Source organism: Macaca mulatta, chromosome X (assembly GCF_049350105.2).
Source record: "Macaca mulatta isolate MMU2019108-1 chromosome X, T2T-MMU8v2.0, whole genome shotgun sequence".
Lineage (NCBI taxonomy): Eukaryota > Metazoa > Chordata > Mammalia > Primates > Cercopithecidae > Macaca > Macaca mulatta.
In genome coordinates this window covers 79,934,511-79,955,964 of record NC_133426.1, presented here as the reverse complement: position 1 = coordinate 79,955,964, position 21,454 = coordinate 79,934,511, and the positions used below count along the sequence as shown (strand labels likewise).

Below are 21,454 nucleotides of genomic sequence, written 5' to 3'. Positions count from 1 at the left end.
CTCTGGTAGTCTGATTCTTATTCCTCTTCTCAGTTTATGTTGCATGCAGTCACTGTAACTGTTTGTTTGATACTTTTTAAAACTATTTTTGTAAAGTCTACATTTATCTGTCATATGTGATCTAGGAAGTCTCTGTTCCTTTAAGTGTGTCTGCTAGAGTTCTGACAGAGGTTTCTCTGAACAGAAGAAGAGTGGGGAAGAAAGGGGAAAGAGAGAAAGAAAGAAAAAGAGAGAGAGAGAAAGAGAGAGAAGGAGTGAGAAAGGGAGAAAGATGAAGAAAAAACCCCTCTCTTAGTCTTTAGAGTTTGGCTCTGTATTACAGCAGTGCTTGAATGCTGGGAACTAAAATTATAAAGTAGAGCTTAGTGTTGGAAAACAGGAGCAGACTGAAGTCTGCTTCCTTGTGAAGAAAGATTGCAGCAACCTTGGCTTAGTCTTCACTCTCTGCTTGCATTGAGCCTAGAGGTTAGCCAGAAGTGAAAACTTAACATCTTCTTAAGTCTTTTATGAACTTGAATCTTCCCTTGATCATTTGTGTCACTTTTTAAATTTCCCAGTACACACAAGCAATTTTAAATGTCCTAATTTCCCAAAGAAGCTCTCTTCCATGTTTTTCTTTCCAGGCTTTTGTCATTCTATTGTTATGTGTCAACCATAAATGTTTGCTCCAGGCAGCTTCAGTTATTTGTTAATGTCACAATGTTTTTGAGGAGTACCCATCACTTTTCAGATCAGAGTAAGTTCCGAATTAAGCAAAATATAGACAAGTGCTTTGCATCAGTCCTTCAGGTATCCTCCAAACAGGTTAGAACAAACAAAGTTCTTTGCAAATAGGATTGTTTTTGTTCCCTCCAGAACAAGGCATCAAAGTTCCACACTGGTAACATGATCCTCCATTTTTAAGATTGTCACTGAGCTGGCAGGGGGGTGAGGCAAAAGACAAGTAAAAATGTCACAAAGCTTTCCTATTGCCTTTAAGTTGCACTTTTCTTGATTCAGCATTTACTTGGCTGCTGGAAACCTTTGACTGTTCTCCAGAGCTCTGATCATGTTGATTCTAACAGGTTTTGATTAATTTTTTGATGTTTTTGTGAAGGGAAGGGCCCTTGAAGCTGCCTACTTTGCCATTTTGCTGACACTGCTCTAAGAGTGATTTCTTTTTTACTAAACATTTTATGGAAATGATCAAAGGTGGTGATCAGTTTTGGTTGGAAGGGCCCTTGTAAAGGCTCTGTATTCATTTGCTGTGGCTGCCATGACAAATTACGATAAACTTGGTGGCTTAAGAAAACATACATTTATATTCTCATAGTTCTGGAAGTCAGAAGTTCAAAATCAAGGTATTAGTAAGACTACTCCTTATAGATGCTCTCAGGGAAAATTTGCTCCTGGTCTCTTCCAGTTTCTCTTGGTTCCAGGCATTACTTGGCTTTTGATCACATCACTCCAATATGTGCCTTCATGTTTACATTGCTTCCTTTTCCTCTTCTGTTTTAAATATCTTTCTGCCACTATCTTATAAGTATACATGATTGTATTTAGGGTCAACCCAGGCAATCCAGGATAAGATTCTCCTCTCAAGTTCCTTAACCTAATCATATCTTTTATCACAAGAGATAATATGTAGTCTTTTGTCATATTCAGAGGTTATGTGGATTAAGATATGGACATGTCTTTGGGGAAACCACAATTTGGCTCATTACAGGCTCCATTTTACATCCACTTTTCTTTTGTCAGGCAAGCAGAGACTGTGATAGAAAAAGAAAAAGGATAATTTTCCCCATTTTTCCTAAAAGGGGTTTGAATTGCTTCTTCCCTTATCTACAGGGAAGAATCAAATATGTGTGCTTAAGTACAACTAAAGGCAAACTTCTAAAGTCCAAGTAATTTGAATTTATTGTTCTATGGTATATTTGTCCTGTCTTGGGGGTTTATTCCTATTTGGGGGGACATTTTCATGTGATCCATTTAGAGCAGACCTTTGTAAGGCTTTTCTGGTTTGAAAGGGATTAGAGAAATAACTTATAGCAGCTTAAGTGCATTTCTTTTTCAGAGACATTTGTTTTTTAATTAAAGATCCACAAACGTAGAATTTTGGAAATTGGTGAGATTAAATTCAAGATTCACATTTTATAGATGGAGACACTGGGACTCTGAAAGAGTAGGCCCACATAGTAAACTCTAGAAGGAAGAAAAACTCTTTGAGACCAAAGGGTGACTCTCCCAACAGTGATACTATAAGCCCTGGGAAGCCAGGAAGGGAGGAGTGTGTGTGTGTGTGTGTGTGTGTGTGTGTGTGTGTGTGTGTGTGTGTGTGTGTGTTTTACTTTGTGTGAGTGGTGGGGAAGTGGGAAAGCATATAGAGTCTTCTCAAAATGTCATGTAGAAATTAGAGCTAAAATAAACCCTTAAAGCCAAGTCAAATCTTCAGATTTTACAAATGAAATTAAGTGACCCTTATTGGTGGAATACTTTTTTGACTTAACAAAAAATTACACAGCTGTTTAGTTACAGAAATGGGTAAAACTAGAACTTCAGGTCTCATTTCCCAATTCAGTACTTCTTATACCATACCACATGAACATCTGCTTTTTTTTTTTTTTTTTTTTTTTTTTTTTTTTTTGTTGTTGTTGTTGAGATAGAGTCTCGGTGTGTCACCCAGGTTGGAGTGCAGTGGTGCAATCTTGGCTCGCTGCAAGGTCCGCCTCCTGGGCTCATGCCATTCTCCTGCCTGAGCCTCCAGAGTAGCAGGGACTACAGGCTCCTGTCACCATGCCTGGCTATTTTTTTTTTTTTTGTATTTTTAGTAGAGATGGGGTTTCACCATGTTAGCCAGGATGGTCTCGATCTCCTGACCTCGTGATCCACCTGCCTTGGCCTTCCAAAGTGCTGGGATTACAGACGTGAGCCACCTTGCCCTGCCAAACATCTACTTTTACTAACAACTCACAATATTGTTCCTGAAGGCACTGCACTTCTTTGCTTTGCATTTTTTCACTTTGAAAATTCAATCCTTACATAACTTGGTCTCCCTCTACCCTCCAAACTCATTCCCATTGTAGCAGGACACACCGCAGACAAAACTCCTCAGACACTGAGTTAAAGAAGGAAGAGGTTTATTCAGCCAGGAGCATTGGCAAGACTCCTGTCTCAAGAGCCGAGCTCCCTGAGTGAGCAATTTCTGTCCCTTTTAAGGGCTCACAACTCTAAGGGGGCCCATGTGAGAGGGTTGGGATCAATTTGAGCAAGCAGGGGGTATGTGACTGGGGGTTGCATGCACCAGTAATCAGAATGAAACAGAACAGGACAGGGATTTTTACAATGCCTTTCCATACAATGTCTGGAATAGATAGATAACATAACTGGTTAGGTCAGGGGTCAATCTTTAACTACCAGGCTTAGGTCAGGCAGGCCCAGGCTTGGTTTCAGGTCTGATTCCTTGGTTTTGGGTCTGGTTCCTAGGCACCGGGCTACTTGCCTTTAGTTTCACTTCTCTTTCTTTTTCTGAGTATAAAACAATATAAGACAATATGAGAGGGTCTGTATCTCTTCTCTTATTTCCCCACTTTGAGACTCTCACTTTTTATTAGTGGGAGTTCTCACTCTTATTTTTGCTACTTATGTCTTCCGGTGCAATAGGTTGATAATGATTCATATAGTACACTTGTGCTGATACATAACATGAAGTGACATTGAGAGACTGGGCTATATGCTCAGCTAATTGCAAAAACAAATTTCTTGTTTTTCCTGGAATTTCTGGTACTAGCACATTCAGTTCATCATAGAAGGTTTGAAATACTGGCTCAGGAGACTGTTTATAAACTTTTCCTCAAACCGTGATATTTATTTGAAGATCCAATCTAGCTGTATCCATTTCTGGGGTTATATGTTCCCCTTTTTTCTAGTGAGGATTAAGGGGGTTGGTTATTACTAGTTCTAAGAGGTTACACTGACCACTGGTACAGGAAAGGCCACTTTTCCCTTGCTAAAAGTGGACAGGATTATTTCATTTTTTATCCAAGTCACCTAAATGACCCAAGACCAGTATGATAAATGTACTTATTTCTGCCTCATAGCCTCTTTCCTAATTAAGAGAACCACATCCTATTTTTAACTTATTACTATTAATGACAGCACAGGCACCAAATTTCAAGGTGACTTGTTTGGGCACCTCTTTTTTTTCTGTTTGGCTAACACTTTACTTGTATCATTTATGAGCCCCCACCAGTCTTCAGTTCTTAATCTTATTTTAAAAACTGTGGTCATGGGAGTCTCACATGGGTCATAACACACATTAGGTTGGTCATTTCCTGGGCTACGTACCTTGTGTAGAGTAACATTATACAAACAAGTTCTGTTTAGAGTTCCAGTACACTTATAATAATTGTAGAATAATAGGACTATAGCAACCTTTTGTCCTACCTCAGTGACTTGATGTATACACTGGGAACGGCCCTCAGTCTGAGGAAGGTAAATTGAAGTCCTTACTGTACAAGTCCAAATTTTAAGGAAAATGAGATCTGTGATGAGTTTTCTCATGCTTTGGCCATGTGTGGACCAGTCAACTTCCAGGTGTGACTGGAACAGGGCTTGTTGTCTTCTTCAGAATCACTTTGCAGGAATTGGTGAAGCTGTTCCCATCCACATACAGCTCTCAGTCTACTGATGTTTAAGGATGATCTCAGAGGTTGGGCCTGCTAGAATAAACTGAGTCCAATATCCCTATACAGTTATGTTCAACTGGGCTCTCTGATACCAGGAGCAAAGTGGCAGGGTTTAGGGTGTTTTAAACTTCAATTATTATGTGGGAATTTTCACAGAGCAAGCTTTGGTATCTAGTTAGTCTAGCATTCGTTAGCTAATGATGTCCTTTGGTATTTATTAAAGTCACCACAGCATGGGCGGACTTTATGTTTAGGTTTTGCCTAAGAGTTAGCTTATCTGCTTCTTGTGTTAACAGGGCTGTTGCTGCCAAGGCCCTTAGACATGGGGGCCAGCCTTTGTAAACCCCATCTATTTGTTTTGAGAGATAGGACACTGGCCTTGGCCAGGGACCTACATACAGTCTGGGTTAAAACTCCAACTGCCTTTTTTTTTTCTTTCTTTCTGACACATAGGGTGTAAAGGGTTTTGTCAGGTTAGGTAGCCCCAGGGCTGGGGCTGACATGAGCTTTTCTTTTAATTCATAAATAGCTTGTTGCTGTTTGTTGTAATAGGTGTAGTTTATCTAATCTCCATTTTTATTAACTGTCACCTACTGAAATATTGACTTAAATCCTGTAGCTATTTGATTCCAGCTTTAAATTGATCTGGTATTCCTTGCGAGCCTCCAATTGCATCTAAATAGATGTGAGAGTTGAAAGACCTACAAGGGGCTTCTCTTGCTTTACGATGTCTTATTTTTTCTCTCTCTGGTTGATGAAATGCCAGGGTGAAAGGGATAGCCAAATGGACTAAAGTGCAAGTGCCACTCTAGTTATTTGGCAGAGAGCCCAGTAAAGGTCCACAATACCACCACACATCTGCTCGGGGATGAACAAGGGCTGACTGATTGATAAACTCTTGAAAATTCTTAAGCTTCCCTAAGGTTTCCCTGTCGTGAGAGACACAAAGTGAACATAGTGTCAGGAGATGGAAGCTGGATGGCCCTAAGGGGCTGACCCACAGGGTGCTGGATTTTGGGATATAGCAGAGAGAGCTTGGCATGACTTACTACTCTAGGCTATAGAATCCTGGAAAACAGTTACCATGCAGCCTATGCCTGGTCGACTGGAGGACCACCTTAGTGGAAGGGGGACAGTCTGGGCCTTTGGCATGCCATGTGCACAAGCATAACAATTGCTTTTGTTTAACATGTAGATGGAATATTTGATCCATTTTAACTAGGCATTTGCATCTTGGTATCCTGTCTCAATTGCTAAAGTTTAAGTCTTTAATTTCTATGATCTTCTAGTAAAATGAATGTATTATTTTAGGTAATTACAAAAACTGGTTGGAGCAATCCATCCTTGCTCTTTAGTGGTCCACAGGACGTTGGACCAACTATGGCATGAAAGCTCTACATCGGGGGGCAAGACTCCTGGTTGGCACTGGGGTCTTTATTGAAATCTCCCTGGATTAAATGGTCCTACTTTGCTAATGTCTAGTCTGAGATTGAGGAATGGGACAGAAGTACTTTTCTGAAGTAGAAAGCTATCTTTGACTTGGCAAGTCTCCACAGGGTATAACAAGGCAAGCATTAAATGCAATAGTTTTAGGCAAAATTGACTTGGTTATGTTAATAACTAGATGGTCAGCAATAGAATGAGGAAAGAAAAAAGACTAATGGAATAGATGAAAAGAGCTAAATTTTTCTTAGCTTCAATTTGGTAGGGTTTTTCCCTGGGACTATGGCCCACGACTCTGGAGGGGGTGGCGTTTTCTTGACTCGAGTGTGATGAGTCCATCCTTTTTTTGCTGTACGAACAGCAGTCTTTGTGGTTAGCAGCAAAAGGTAGGGTCTTTCCCAGGCTGGTTCGATTTTTTCTTCTTTCCACCTTTTGATAAGAACGTGATGTTGAGGCTGGTGCTGGTTTACTGGAAATTCTAGGGGTAGTACATGTGCTACAAGACTTTTAGTTTTTGAGGGAAAGGAAAGTGGAAGATAAACCAAGTATTTAATTTTTAAGAAATTGACCTTTTGTTTTAAATGTGGGGACCTTGGCAGTGAACTTAGTCCTTAGTGCCTTTTTAATGAGAAATTTCCTTTAGCACTTATTTTTATTAGTTTTTAAACCAAAGAAAGCCAAATACCATTTTATATTTGACATTGCTTCCTGTATGACTTTTATAAGAGGTAAGTTAAATTTTACCTTTATATTAGTGCGTTATTAATGTTAAACCTAATTTTAATAAAACCTCGCAGACATATTTATCCAATTCTAAATATTTGACTATAAGGTAATATTTTATAGACTCTTTTTAACCTTTTATAATTTTTGCTAAAGAGCAGGTTGGTGCTTTAAGAAAAAACCTGCTATGCTTTTATTTTAATGTCCAGTTTACAGAAAAACTGGATGATACCTCTTTAACTTTAGCCAAGGTTTACACACAGAATTTTCTTTCCAATTAACATTTTAAAACTTGATCAAACCTTTAAAATAAAATACACATATTTTTAACCTTTTAATGTAGGTAAAAACATACATTCTTATGCCTCCTTATAATTTTTTTTTTTTTTTTTTTTTTTACCAAAGGTATATTTTACTTTCCTTATACACCTTACATATAAACTGTTTTTTTTTGTTGGTTTTTTTTTTTTTTTTTAGTTTTACATTTAGGAGGCCTAATTACTTTTAAACTATACAACATTTCTTGCATAAATTCCTTTTTTGTAACATTTTTCTCTTTTACAACTTTTGCAGACAATTTTTCAACATGCCTCAACTTTCTGACTTATTACAAATATTTCTTTCTTTAAACAACCAGTTAATTTATTTCAGGACAGGAATTTGCCATATAATACTCTTTTTATATAAATTCTCCCCCCTTTTTTTGAAGATGATAATCATTCTTTTTCAAAGTGAATTTCTTTTATGTCTGTAGACTTGACTGTCTAAGTTCACAATAATAGAAGTTAGCACAACACATGTTACACTGTTAACTTTTAGCAAACTTTACTTTTGTTGAAAACCTTGTAAGTTTGGGATTTTAATTATCCTTTGCTATTAATCAGACCTTGTTTTGTCCAAATTAACTTAGAATTGGTATAGATGGGCTTTTTTTCTTAACCACTTGTCTATATCTCTCCTTGACTTTGTCTCTCTCTCTTTGACTTTCCTTTTGCCTCTGTCTCTTTCTCTCTCCTCTCTGCCTCTCTCTCTCTCTCTGTCTCTCTCTCCTCTCTGTCACTCTCTCTCTCTCTGCCTCGCTTATGCCGCAGTTCTCTTAACCACTGTGGAGAGATCTAAAACCAGCTGTAACCAAGCATCTATGCACAGGAATTGGTCTGTGTGCCCTGGTTTTACAGGTTACTTTGTGCCATACCTTTGAAACAAGGAACCTGTCCAGACTTCCTTCTGATGGCCAACCCACCTCTAATGCTGGCTAGTCTATTTTAAGCAAAGTTTTAAGTTTTCCTGGTGTCATAGTACTCCATAGTCTCCTTTCAATCTTTTTTTGAAAATTTTTAACATAGTTTCTAGTAGGGTGGGCTTATTTGTGCCTGACCCATGCTTCTTTGAGACAAAACACCATGCTCACACCACACACACACCACAAAACAAATAACAGGTAAAAAGGGCACACATGCACACTTTTTGCAGTTTACACCAAACCAAAATCAAAACCAAAATCAGAGTATCCAGAAATCCAGGCTCGGTCAAAACCAAAACCAAAGTATCAAGCAATCCAAGTCAAGTCAAAAACAAAAACCAAAGTGCCCGTACGGGCACAACGTGGGAGATCAGGCCATGCTTCCACTCAAATGGAGTATGCAAGTCCCCAAGACCTGTCTTGTCAAGCAATTCAAACCAAGTCAAAACCAAAACCAAAACCAAACCAAAGTGCCAATAAAGGCATGCCGTGGGTGATCAGGCCACGCTTCCACTCAAATGGAGTGGGCAAGTTCTCAAGACTAGTCTTATCAAGTTTCAGATGTCCAGACACCAAGTACCAGTTCCTTCCCGGTGTTCAGCCACTGCACTGGTCCTCCATAGGGGCCTGCCACACACTGCTCTGGCAAGGCATTCCTATCAGGGCAAATACCTACCTGGGAGTGCTCTCATGATCTGTGTCCCTCGGGCTGGTTGGAGTCCCCTGCAGGGATATTCCACAGGGCAGGCTTAAGCCGCCTAAGGAACTGCCTTGTCCGTCTGCCAGTCACCTCGCTTCCCAGTCAGGGAACCAAGAAATGTAGCAGGACAAGCCGCAGACAAAACTCCTCAGACACTGAGTTGAAGAACAAAGAGGTTTATTCATCGGCAAGACTCCCGTCTCAAGAGCCAAGCTCCCTGAGTGAGCAATTCCTGTCCCTTTTAAGGGCTCATAACTCTAAGGGGGTCCACGTGAGAGGGTCGGGATCAATTTGAGCAAGCAGGGGGTATGTGACTGGGGGCTGCATGCACCAGTAATCAGAACGAAACAGAACAGGACAGGGATATTTACAATGCCTTTCCATACAATGTCTGGAATATACAGATAACATAACCGGTTAGGTCAGGAGTCAATCTTTAACTACCAGGCTTAGGTCAGGCAAGCCCAGGCCTGGTTTCGGGTCTGGTTCCTTGGTTTCGGGTCTGGTCCCTAGGCGCTGGGCTACCTGCCTTTAGTTTCACTTCTCTTTCTTTTTCTGAGTATAAAACAGTATAAAACAATATGAGAGGGTTTGTCTCTCTTCTTTCACCATGATATGAGAGACCCAATGATTATCAATTGTTGGTGTCCTTCCTCAGTAGCACATTTAGACGTGAACATATGAGCAAGTGATCTCTACCTGGGAAGGTGGGGCTGAACCTAAGTTATATAAAGTGACTATATTTATAGACTAAATAGTCTAGTGATTCCCTCCCTTCTTTTTTGTCACCAGGGCTGCAACAACTCTGCTGTTTTTTGTAGCTTTCTTAGACATAATTGACATACAAGAAACTACAAGTTTAAAGTATAAAATTTGATGAGTTTTGACATATGTATACACTCATAAAACTATCAGCACAATTAAGATAATAAATCCATCACCCCCAAAGTGTTCCTTATTCCCTGTTATAAATACACCTCTCCCTTCCACCACCCTCCTCCCTTGCAGGCCCCTTCTTTCCTTCTTGACGTAATATAGTAGTATTAAAATGTTCCAACTCAGAAAAGCAACCAGATTCTCTGGATCTGAGCCAAGAGTGAAAAACTTTCCTTGGGTCTTGCTTCCTTCCTTCTTTGAAAAGAAGCCAGATCCTCCCAAAGACCTTTCTTTGCAGCTCCACACAAACAACTCCAAGACAAGATCAAGGGCCTTAAGAAAGTTACTGGGAAACTGGAATACTTGAACAAGTTGCAAGGAGGATTCTAAAGTCTGCAAATTACTTGAGGATGAACTAAGAAATATTTAGGAAGGAAACATTGTTTTCCTATTATAAAACAGAATAAATTTTAGTAATAATAAAAGAAGAAAATCCCTCATAATCCCATTACCCTAAGTGAACACTCAGTTATTTGGTATTTTTTAATTCTTGCCGCTTTCCCCATGAAAAAGAAAAAAGCCTCTATTAAAACCTACTTTGAATATAACTTTTGAGCTTCAGTGTTTATATTTCTTTTCTCTACATACCTCCAGCATAAACCTCCATAAGCTAGAAATAAAAGTTTGTGGTTGTATACTTTTCTTAGGTCTCAGAGAATGAATTAACATGTATTCTTAGAGGAAGTGACCGCAATATGCTAGTCAAAACAAAAGCTCCATTTTGGTTCTGTTTGCATGGTCTGGAGAATCAGAATCTATAAAAATAGGAAAATGTTTTTCTTTGGGAGAAAAATTGTTTTTTTCTCAGGAAAAGAGAAAAAAACAGGAAAGAGAAACTCCTGAGAAAATCCAGCTGCTATAGCCAAAGTTATACCTTTTGTGGAGTGAGCACTAGGATGACAAAATTAAGTTCTGAGTGTACATAGGCAAGTAACACTTCACATCTCTCCACCAGATTGGAAGGACCCATTTCAATGTTGATTTTCTATGTTCAGCACTACAGATGGCCTGCCAATCAATTAGCATGCTGTGTAGTTTACCTCAAATTTATTGGAGGTGGTGAGTGGAGTAGAATATGTGTTTTCCTGGGAGTCAAGAAACCCTAGCATAGTGCCTCACAGAGTGGGCACTCAATAAACATTCACTGAATCAGCAGACCTGAGATCTAGTTTTAGATTTTGCCAACAATTTACTGAAAAAGTCAGTAACTTTTTGAAGAGGAAAGAATTTAAATTGATCTATCCTTATCACCATCTACCAATATGTAGACATGAGCTAAGAGAAGTGAATTAGTTTATCAGATACTTAAGCGTTTTGGTCTCTAGCTTCTCAAAGTACAAAATAGGGGTAGCAATTCTTTCATATCTCGTGAGGATATTGGGTCTAATAATATAACAGATGTAAAATTGCATTGAAATATATAAAAATATTACATGTATATAAGGCATTATTAAGATTATTAGTAGAAGCTTCAAACTCACTAACCAGAAGGGTAAGGGAGCTGGAAAACAAGAAAAATTAGGCTGCATTCCTAGGTGGTCATTATCTACGGATTGGTGTTCAGGGAGCTGTGTGCACCTTCAGTAGTATAATCAGATACAAAATGAAAAGAAAGGGATGCTTTGAGTTTGGACCTATAACTAGAGACCAAGGAAGATCATCCTATGTAGCTAGGGGTTCACATCAGCATCCACAATATCCTTGCTATGTATCTTTGGAAAGTGACTTGATTGCTCACATCTCAGTTTCCCTATCAGTAAAATAGGGCAATTGATGGCTTCCTCATAAATGTGTTGTAAAGAATATAATTCCAAGAGGTTGGATCAAGAATGGAAAAGTTTTTTTCCCTTAAATCTTTTCAGAACTAAATGATGTGCCTTCAGGAGCAGCCATGGGAAATAAAACCTCTTTCTGAGATTTTCATAAGGAAAGGGAGGATACATTTCTTACTCCCAACTCAAAGACAGATAGTTGTGCTCAAAATTCTAATTTTCTTAAGAACAATGAAAGTGTATCTTGAAAGCAAAAGTTGTACCCTGATGGCTTTTACGCTTTAATCAAGCTTTCCTTTAAACCATCTCAATTCAAAAAGACTCGCAGCCTAGTCTTTGTCCACTTCAATATGCAAACAGTATGCTGGACCCACACTAAAAGCTCTTGGCAGCCTGGATCACTGCAACCCCTTTTCTTAGTCAAGCTGTGTGTTTTTAATCTGTAAACTGCAGCTTCTTGGATTATAAACCAGTAAACTACATTGACATGACATGATGTGGGTAAAACTGAACAGGTTGAAAGGTGATGGCACATACGGGATACATATCAGTTCACTGTCTTGTGCTTACACAAGTCTTACTGGAATGGGAATGGAGAGATAAAAGAGGGGGTAGAGTTTATTCTATGAGTTGGAGATGTGCCTTACTCAACCAAGCTGGCCTCTTTTGTTTTAGTCTGGGTTCATTGTTTTGACAAGATTTTAAAATGACACTGCAGGTTGAAAGTTCTGAGATAACTGATGCCAGACAAGTATGACTGAGGGCCAAAATTGTCTATTTTATTGGTTGTTCTTGTTAAGTAGTGACAATGGAATCAGAATCACCTTCTGATGATTTTTAAAACATTTATCTTGTTATAAAAATTATGTTAGCTTTTGAATTAAACACTTAGAAAGGTAGCTAACGATAGATAAACTTTGGTTTACTTTCTTTTCACTCCTTAAAGATAGCATAAAAGAAAACACCTAGCATCAAATAACAAACAAAAGTACACATACACAAATGTGCTTTCTGGCAAAATTGTATTTTACAGTCTATTCATAAGCAAGTTTCTGAAATTGTGAACAGACTTGGAAGGGCCTGTGATTCTAGCTTTTAATTATATAGCTTACTACTAAGCTTCCTGAGTGACTGACATATAGCACAGCACATGACAGGAGTTTTCTGGGGATAGTTTCTAAAAGTAAGAGTCCTCTAAATTATCTTCAACCCATTGTACATCCATCTGTTCCAAATACTGCCTTACAGGGAATTACACCCTGCTCCAACTCCCCTGCAGATAGCTTAGAGACCCAAAAGGCACCACTAAAAACAGAGCACTTTAAATTTCTCTTTGCTTTCTTTCATTCAGAGACTATAACCTGCTGTATCTCAATAGGCTGAAATCCACGAACAGCAGATGGTGTGGTGAAAAAAGTGTTAGGCAGTTCCCCAGGGCTGATGGAGCCAGAGTCACTTTGCACCGAGCCTCCACTATTCTCAAACTGGGAGATTTTCTTTTTGATCATCTTTCTCTCCTTGGCTCTGCGATTCTGAAACCAGATTTTCACCTGAAACACAATGAAGCAACATACTGAATGCAGTTAACTTAGTGATTTCTGATATTGTACACAGACTTTAGCATTTACAAAGCCCCTTCATATGCATCACTTCATTTGAGCCTCACAATGACCTTGTGAAATATGCCCACTTAACAGGTTAGAAAAAAAGCTTGAGACTTAGAGAGGGCAAGTACTTTGCATGAGATGAAACTGAGATCCAAGTCTAGGGCTACTAACTCTGAATGCAATAATCTTAATATTATACCTTACCCGCCTCCTCTGTTGCACAGGTGGAAATAAATAACCCTGGAATGATAGATGCTGAGGAGTGCTGATAAGAGAGAGATATTTAAATAGCAAAGGTAATTATAATCAGCCATTTCTATGTTTTATTAATATTTCACTAAAAAGTCCTATTAGTAAAATATTAATAAAATAAAATAGAAAATTTATCTTCCTATCAGTAATAGTATACTATTAATAGTATACTATTACTGATAGGAAGTTTTTCTTCCTATTAGTATACTATTACTAATAGGAAATTTGTCTTCCTATTAGTAAAGTATTAATGAAACATATAAATGAGTGAACAAGGGTGATGAAATATTATATATCTCTTGCTGGAGATAGACAAGAGCAATATCAATGTGCATTCACACGTGGTCGAAATGCAAGCTACTTGGGATAAGGCAATGCATCAAGGGAGGTTACAATTCTAGAATTCTGATTCTATTGAAATTGACTATATGGGACATGTTTGATATACTTCTGGTGTACCTGTCTCTCAGAAAGGCCCAGGTTAACTGCCAGCTCTGATTTTCTCCGGATGGTGATATATGTGTTGCAATGGAATTCCTTTTCCAACTCCAATCTTTGATGATCAGTGTAAACTACACGATACTTTTCTTTTGTCCTGGTTTTACCTGTTAGGAGAGAAAGCATTGCATTTAATCATTTTCTGCTTCTTGGAGATTGTTTTAGTTAAAGAAATCATAGACACTCTTCCCACCTTCATCTTTACTTTAAAATATAAAATAAATATATTTTTGGATCAAATATTCATAAAAGTCCATTTCTCCATTAAATACATTCTCATCTGTGGCTATGATAGCAATATCTCAGTCTACCATCTATAGACATAGACATATATCTATGTATCTATATCTCTCTTTATACATAAAATCAATATCTCTTTAATTAATGTTTCTCCTAAAATGATTGGTCAAATCACAATCATCCCATCTTGACCTATTTTTATAGCAGAGCATTGAAAATGCTTAAACACTTTAACCCATGGTGTTTATTACCTTCCCACTTACATATGTGATTAGCATTGGCAGTAATAGTAATGCCATTATACAGGTACTTCCCATTACATTTTATGCAGTCTTTCCATACTGTTCCTGTTAAACCTCTTACCTACCTTCTTGAATTGTGCAGAACATGCCTTATCTCCATTTTACAGATAAGAACATGAAACTCAGGGTAAATGACTTTGTGTTAGAGAATTGAGGAGTGGGGACCCAAGCATATATCTTTGACTCCTATTTAAGCATGCTAACTAAATGTTATTCCAAGTTCAAATATGCTGGGATGCATAATAATGGCCCAAGAGTGGAAAACACTTGTGGGATCCTGACACTATAGTTACATAGTTTCCTAGAGTTTGGTTTGAATAGTAATTTAAAAAGAAAATATTAATTGTCATTTAGCAGATTCTGTTTCAGAAAACCCCGTTACCTATTAGAAAAAAAAATAGTTTTTATGTGGGAGTCTTAATTTTTATTACCAAGTGGATAGTGAATGGGGGAAGGAGGAGGTATTGACTTAAGCAGAATAAAGTGAGTATTCCATGCCCTTTGAAAGGATATACAAACATTTGCTTTGTGTTACAACATTTAACTAATTCCTCATGCCCTCCTTCAAATAGAGCTTTATCCTTCCTTTCAAAATTTCCAAAGGTACTTAGGAAGTTCCCTTTTCTTTTTAATTTCTCTACCCTCCTCCAGGATCTTCCTCCTTTTCTCTGTGGGTTTTAAATACTCCTTCTGATCTTCCCTGGTTGTTTTTTATGTGATTTTTTGGGGGCGATCCGTAGGACAAAGACGTCTTTAAAGTGATTCCCTAAACTCCATTGAAGTGTTAAGATACAGCACAGGCCTAACAAAAGAGCAAAAGAGTTACATAGCATCAGATCCCATTCTGAATCTTCTTCTTTACATTCAGGAACACCAGCCAATTGGTTCAGAATTTACAAGCCCCAAACAAATGTGAGACACCCTTTCATCTCCAGAAAAGGGAAAAAAAAGGACATGAGTGAAGAAACAAATTTTAGATAAGTGATATATTTTAAGATTAATCTAAATGGCTAAATAATGAACTGAATAAAATCTCCTTTCCCTGCCCTTAGAAAAGGAAAACTATGTGGTCCAGTCAGTTAACCTACCTTAAACTCCTAAATTCTGAGCTGATTTTCTGAATCTAAGCAAAAACCTGGAAACCAGAAGTTTGCCTTTGGGCATGTTGCAAAGACAGAATGTATATTTAGAGAAAAAATGAAAACTTGGAGATTTAATTTATTTCTAGAACATCGAATCTTGAGATCGAAATGTATCTTTGAAATCATGTTTTCTAAAACTCTTCTTAATCTTAAAGTTGCTGAGTGTTTAAATTATAACTTGAGGCAGACTGGTTAAAAATTCAACTTGTCTTTATCCATGTTTTATGCTCTTTGATCATCAATAAATATAACCAGACATCAATAACTCTGGAAACACTGTAGTCCTTCCCCACCCCCATTGGTCATAAATTCCCCTCTTGCAGTTTCTTCTGACGACAATAAAGTTAAGACCAGGCCCCTTTATTTGCCATAAAAATCCTACCCTTTCCGGCAATATAACCTCTGAAGAAAGGAGGGGTAAGGAAGAGCCTGGCTGCATATCAAAGCCATGTGAAGTGTTAAAAAGAGTCTGTTGCCAAAATCTGATAGATAAGACCTGAAACTCCAAGAAGATGTAGCTCAGGGGAAAAAAACTGACTACACAGTTTACGAAGAGAAATAAATTTGAATTTCCTGGTGCTCCTTTTGTGTCCCTCTCCTCAAATTGTCTCTCCCAATCCCATTGCCTCTTCTTCTTAAATGATGAAACCAGATAAAATGATGAAACCAGAATAGACGATGAAGGGGATTTGGACATTTTCTGGTAAAGTATAATGTCCATATTCCCATACCCAAGCACTAAAAAATAGCACTAACAGAACGAACTTTTATTGTTCAAGCTGTTTTCTTCTTCTAGAGACTACGACATTTCTGAGTGTATTGGGCTCCATTTTCAGCCGTTATTGAGTTTATTTAGAAAATTAATACTATCTAAGATGTATTTGCCTTCTCCTCAAAGAGTCAGAAAAACTTCTGTAGTTAAAGATGGATGGAGTCCTTCCCATCCTCCCAACCACATTATCTCCCCAGAATTCACAAGCAAATGTCACAATATATGATAACTTGTCACCCTAAATAAAATTAAAATGCTGTTCATTTGAAAGACTGGCTGCAAAAGTGCCGCTAGGCAGAAAGTCACTCTCCAAACATAGAGGTGATGATGATGATGGGAGTGAGTGTAAAGATAATAAAAACAAATATTTTTCTGTAGGAAGTACTGTCTAATTGACCCCACTGTGAGGACTTTTCATCTTATGGGATTTATTTCACTGTTTATAGCTAAAAATTGCATCCAAATTCATTTTTTAAAAGTTGTCCTGTGAAATGAGCAAAACCAAGGAAGACAATGATAACTCTCGAGAATTATTAAGCAACTAATTTCATGAAGTGTCCTTATTGAATAATGCCTTTTAAGCATAAATTCCTCCATGTTGTCCAGTGGCTTAAAACAATCAATCAGAATCAGAATCAATCACAATTACTTCCTCCTCTCCCCCTCTTTTCCACTTCTAAGAGAAAAGTCTCTCTCTAGCCTGCTTAGGTTATCACCTCACCAATGTTTAAAATTGTGAAAGCGCATGAAAATATTTAACTTTCCTAGAAACTTTTCTGTCATAATCCTTTTTGCATAATATTTAAAGTTAGATATGTATAGAAATAGACCACTTAGAGAACTAAGAGTAAATAAACGTGTCTTCCATTTAAATCAGATCACTTAGGGAGCAGTCATTTACTCTATGTGTCAGCCTCTTTGCTCTCATTAGAAAATCACATGCTATAATGGTCGCTATGAAATGTTTTCTGATTGTCCACTAATACGTGTATTTTTCTTTTTTTAAGTTTATTTAAAACATTTTTCAGTAATGGAAATAACTTTCATTTGACTACCTTAATCAAGGGTTACTTTCATATTGAAGTTCATCTTTTCCTCTCAGTCATAAACCTTATGTTGTCCCACAATACTACAGGGTGAAGTGGAAAATTTAGGAGGATCTGACTCAATCATTCATTAAACAAATATTTAAGATCCACTATGCGCTAAGCATATAAATGGGTGCATTTTGGTCCTCAGTGGGTGGCCCAGTGAGGTGATCGGTTTAACTTTTTTCGTGGGGTTTATAACCTGATGTTCCTTGAAAGGGCTTCAATGGATCCATGAATCTCCTGAAATTATGTAACAAATTACTTGTGTGTGTGCTGCTGTGCCTTTGTGCATTTTTCTAGGGAGATAACCCAAGTTTTTCATCATATTCTTAAATTGCTGCTAAATATGCACCTTAGACTATAAGAATACAGCTAAGGGGTTATTTTCATTTATAAGACATTAAAATTAAACAAAGTTTTAATTGAATGAAGCCTTATCTATAGAATAGGCTGCCAATAATCTAAAGGGTTCCAATATCATTCAATTTTAAACTTCTCATAGAAATTGGATAGAAAATCTTGTGAAGATGCCATTGTAAAGTCAGGTTTGAGGGTTTAGCTAATGATGAAGGTGCAAGAGACTAAGGAGCCCTTTTCGAAAACTTTCCTGGCATTAGAATTACCCAAGAGACAGACTCAGGCTAATAAAAGCAAATGTAAATGGAAGACCTTTAATCAGACAAAACTGTCATATTTTTCCTCAAAAACGGAAAAATCAAGGCTGGAGATAATTTCTTTTATCTCATCCATTTCCTCTCTTGTTCTCTATTGCAAACAGCACACCAGTGACTTTCCTCTTAATGTGTTTCAAAACATAATCCTAGACTGCGAGCAACTACTTTTCTAGCTTTTGTGTCTTTTTCTGATTGTTAGGGTTTAGTGAGTGGATGTTAATTATAACCCCGAGATTAGATGTAATAAAAACTCCGGGAATGCCCCACCCTAACCTCTTTTTCTGTTCTACTTCGTCGACAGACTCACTCATATTTTAAAAAAAATGCAGACTTACTTGCAAACGCTTGAAACGAGTTCAGCCAAGTATCTGAACTCTACTTTCACCTTGGGATTGCTACTCTAGTGATGTTCTAATACACAGAACTTCCTCTTCCTGGCTAAACGTTCTCCTAATGGTAAAAATGGGTCATTTCCCACCCTCCTGCCTTTGCTTTTTGGAGGAAAGACAAAGTGCAGAACTGAGAACAGGAGCATAATCATTGTGGACAAATGCTATTGAAATGCTATTTCCTCCCCAGAGGGATGAAAATACTCAGAGTCGATTTTTACTAATTTTCTCTAATGACAGGGAGCGAGGGTTGGAATAATAAGAATGTAATAAAAGAACAACAGTTGAAAACAAACATTCCTCCCCCCCCCCCCCCCCCCCCGCGCTCCGGTCTAAGATTAAAGTAGAACAGCCACTTCCCTCGCCCTGGCTCCCAGCAGTCGCACACTGGCTTGCTGGTTAGGCTGAGATCGCTATCGCTGTGCCTTCCTGGGCGCTGCCGCAGACCTGTATTCAGCCCCTACGCCTGAGACGCCTGCATTGATAGTTATGAGGGCTTTAGCCATTTATTAGTGCTGGAGCTGATTCGTTTGCGTGCCCAGCGGGTGTGAGGGTTAGTCACCGTATTATGTGCCAGGTCAGTGCTCTAGCCTTCTCGCCTGCCTTAACACTTGGGTTAGAAGAAAGGACGTTGTAAGACGGCAATGGATTTTAGGCCAATTTGCCTCTGCCAACTTGTAGGAAGGAAGCTGGAACTTCCCTGAGAGGCCAGGGTGACGAGGCTGCTTTGCCGCCGGGGACTTCGTGGCTAAACTGGAGAGTCTGTTGCCAGCCAAGCACTGTGAAGCTAAATTGAGCATCACCAGCTTTGGGGGCGGGGAGGTGGGAGACAGCCCACTCGGATGGGTAAGGGTTTGGAAATGGAAGTCAAGCAGCAGTGCCTGAACAACGAGACACCACAGCTGCCCTCTCTCTTCATTCACTCGTTGAACTTTCTCATGCATCTCTTTTCCCATGTGGACAACTACAGGATTGCATCCTCATCCTTGTGGCTCAACATACCCATTGTTCACTCACTCACTTTTTTCATGGAGCAGCGAAAGGCGAAAATCACCTCTAGGGTAGGTTTAGTCCCAATCGCTGCACTCAGTGAGAGAGTTTTGAGCCCAGGCGAACGCGAGGGAGATGCCTAATAGGTCAGTCAGCCATATAGGGGTCTCCTCAGCTAAGCCCTCTTGGGAGAGGCCTGAGAAGGGCGAGGGCAGGCCGACCCAGAGAACTAGCGCAGAAGGGAAGGAAGGAAAAGTGTGTGGGCATTGGAATTGATTACTCACCCGTCACCTGCACGGTCTTGCGCATCCATGCATAGGGGCTGTGGCTGCTCCTGCTGGGGGAACTGGCGTTGGCGGCGCCTGCGTCCGTCGGGACAAGCGATCCACCAGCCGGGCCTGGTAGGCTGCTACCGCTAGTTCCACCGCCCGCAGGGCCCAAGTTGCTGTAGTCTGTCGAGCAGAAAGCGGCGGGGCTCGAGGTCATGTCGTTCACCGGCACTGTGCCCATTGTACTAGACTGCCCAGGATACACGCTCCAGTCTTCTCGCGGGGGACTGTAAGGTGAGCCCCAGTCTCCCAGAGACTGCCTGTGAGGATCCATGCTGGGCATATGAGGATAGCCCATATAGTGCGAGAAAGCCGGTGCCACAGCGAAATTGGAGGCTGGTATAGGACTCCCACCGTCCCCCGTGCCTCCTGTCCCAGCTGTGCCGCCACCCCCAGGGATCCTGAGAGTGCCCGGGTACATGCCTGTTTCTTTCTCCAAAAGGCAGCTTCCGTACATCGTGGCTTGGGTAGAAGGCGCTCCCTAAGCCATCCTGAGGTCCCTGTAAGGCCCCAACTCGACTTTGAGAAGCCCAGATAATAAATTTATCAGTACGTAGTTGTGCCGCAAACTCCTCTGCACCCCTCAGACTACTCCATTCCACGTTTCCTGCGAGGGTATCCAGGTGACTGGTAGCCCTGTATAGATAGGCCACCAATGGCTGGGCTGACGTCAAGGGGCTTCAGGCTTTTACATAGCATTTGCATTCAAATGAAGGGCCATTTCACTTTCACAGGAACTTGTTCACCCACTCCCCAAGCTCCCAGGCCTTTCTGTCTCATCTTTCTTGATTCTGTCCATCTGGTCCCCATAGCGTCAGTATTGTGCTTTTGGGGACAGGAACTCCTCCAGGGGTTTCTGACCAGCTCCCCGCAAAGTCAGACAGAGACCTGCAGAAACCGGGCAAAGTTCCGCTCTCTAGGAATCAGTCCTTACACCGCGGCCTCCTCCCTTTCACCGATCTTCCCGCGTCCAACCTGCATCTGCAGTCTCCTTCTGCCCAAATTCCCTCGCAGGGGTTTACCGCAGGGCACTGGCCCAGGCTGCCAACGAAAAGAGATTTCCCTTACTCTCCTCACTCCCTCCATCAAGAGGGCGCCTTTGTTTCCAAGGGCAAAGATTCATTTCACAACTCTGTTGAGTGTCTACTGTGTGCCAGATACTGTGTAGGCGTGGGGATACAGCAGTGAATAAAAGACAATTCTTGCTCTGCCTTCCTAAGATTACACTGTAGTGGATGGCAGGCTGAATTAATCGAATGTTTTACAAATATGCACAAATTAAAGAAAGATGAATAACGTAAGTTATGAAAAATGGTAGGAGAGAGAGAGAAGAACCATGTAGATAATAAACTTTCCTATTTTCATGTCAGTCCACTACTCTCAGGTGTCTCTTTTCTGCCAGGTATGGCTTCTGTCCGAAATCTAGTGCCTCAAGGGGCCAGAACTCTTGCAGTCTCAAATCCATAGCCCCTGCAGCAAACTAAAAAAGTTTTCTTTGTAAAACTCCAATCGTTGAAAAAGACATAGACTTGCTAGTAGATGCCAATGAAATCAGTACCTTGCCTCAAGAAACCAGGTCACCTCTTGTGTTCCTCCTCCCCACCCAGCGCCCCCAAGACCTACCACAGCCTTTACTCCAGGCTGTTTCCTACTCAGGAAATTTGCTCCTACACAAAATCCAACATAA

General features: G+C 39.7%; 1 protein-coding gene across 1 annotated transcript; it reads right to left on the bottom strand.

The window, feature by feature from the left end:
* Positions 1 to 12,237: 12,237 nt before the first annotated feature.
* On the bottom strand, positions 12,238 to 20,424 carry CDX4 (caudal type homeobox 4). The gene is made up of 3 exons (XM_001095271.3): positions 19,723 to 20,424; positions 13,800 to 13,945; positions 12,238 to 13,031 (listed from the first exon to the last, which is right to left on the bottom strand). Exons 1-3 carry the CDS (start codon positions 20,222 to 20,224, stop codon positions 12,825 to 12,827), a joined length of 855 nt encoding a protein of 284 aa, XP_001095271.2. The 5' UTR covers positions 20,225 to 20,424; the 3' UTR covers positions 12,238 to 12,824.
* Positions 20,425 to 21,454: the final 1,030 nt, after the last annotated feature.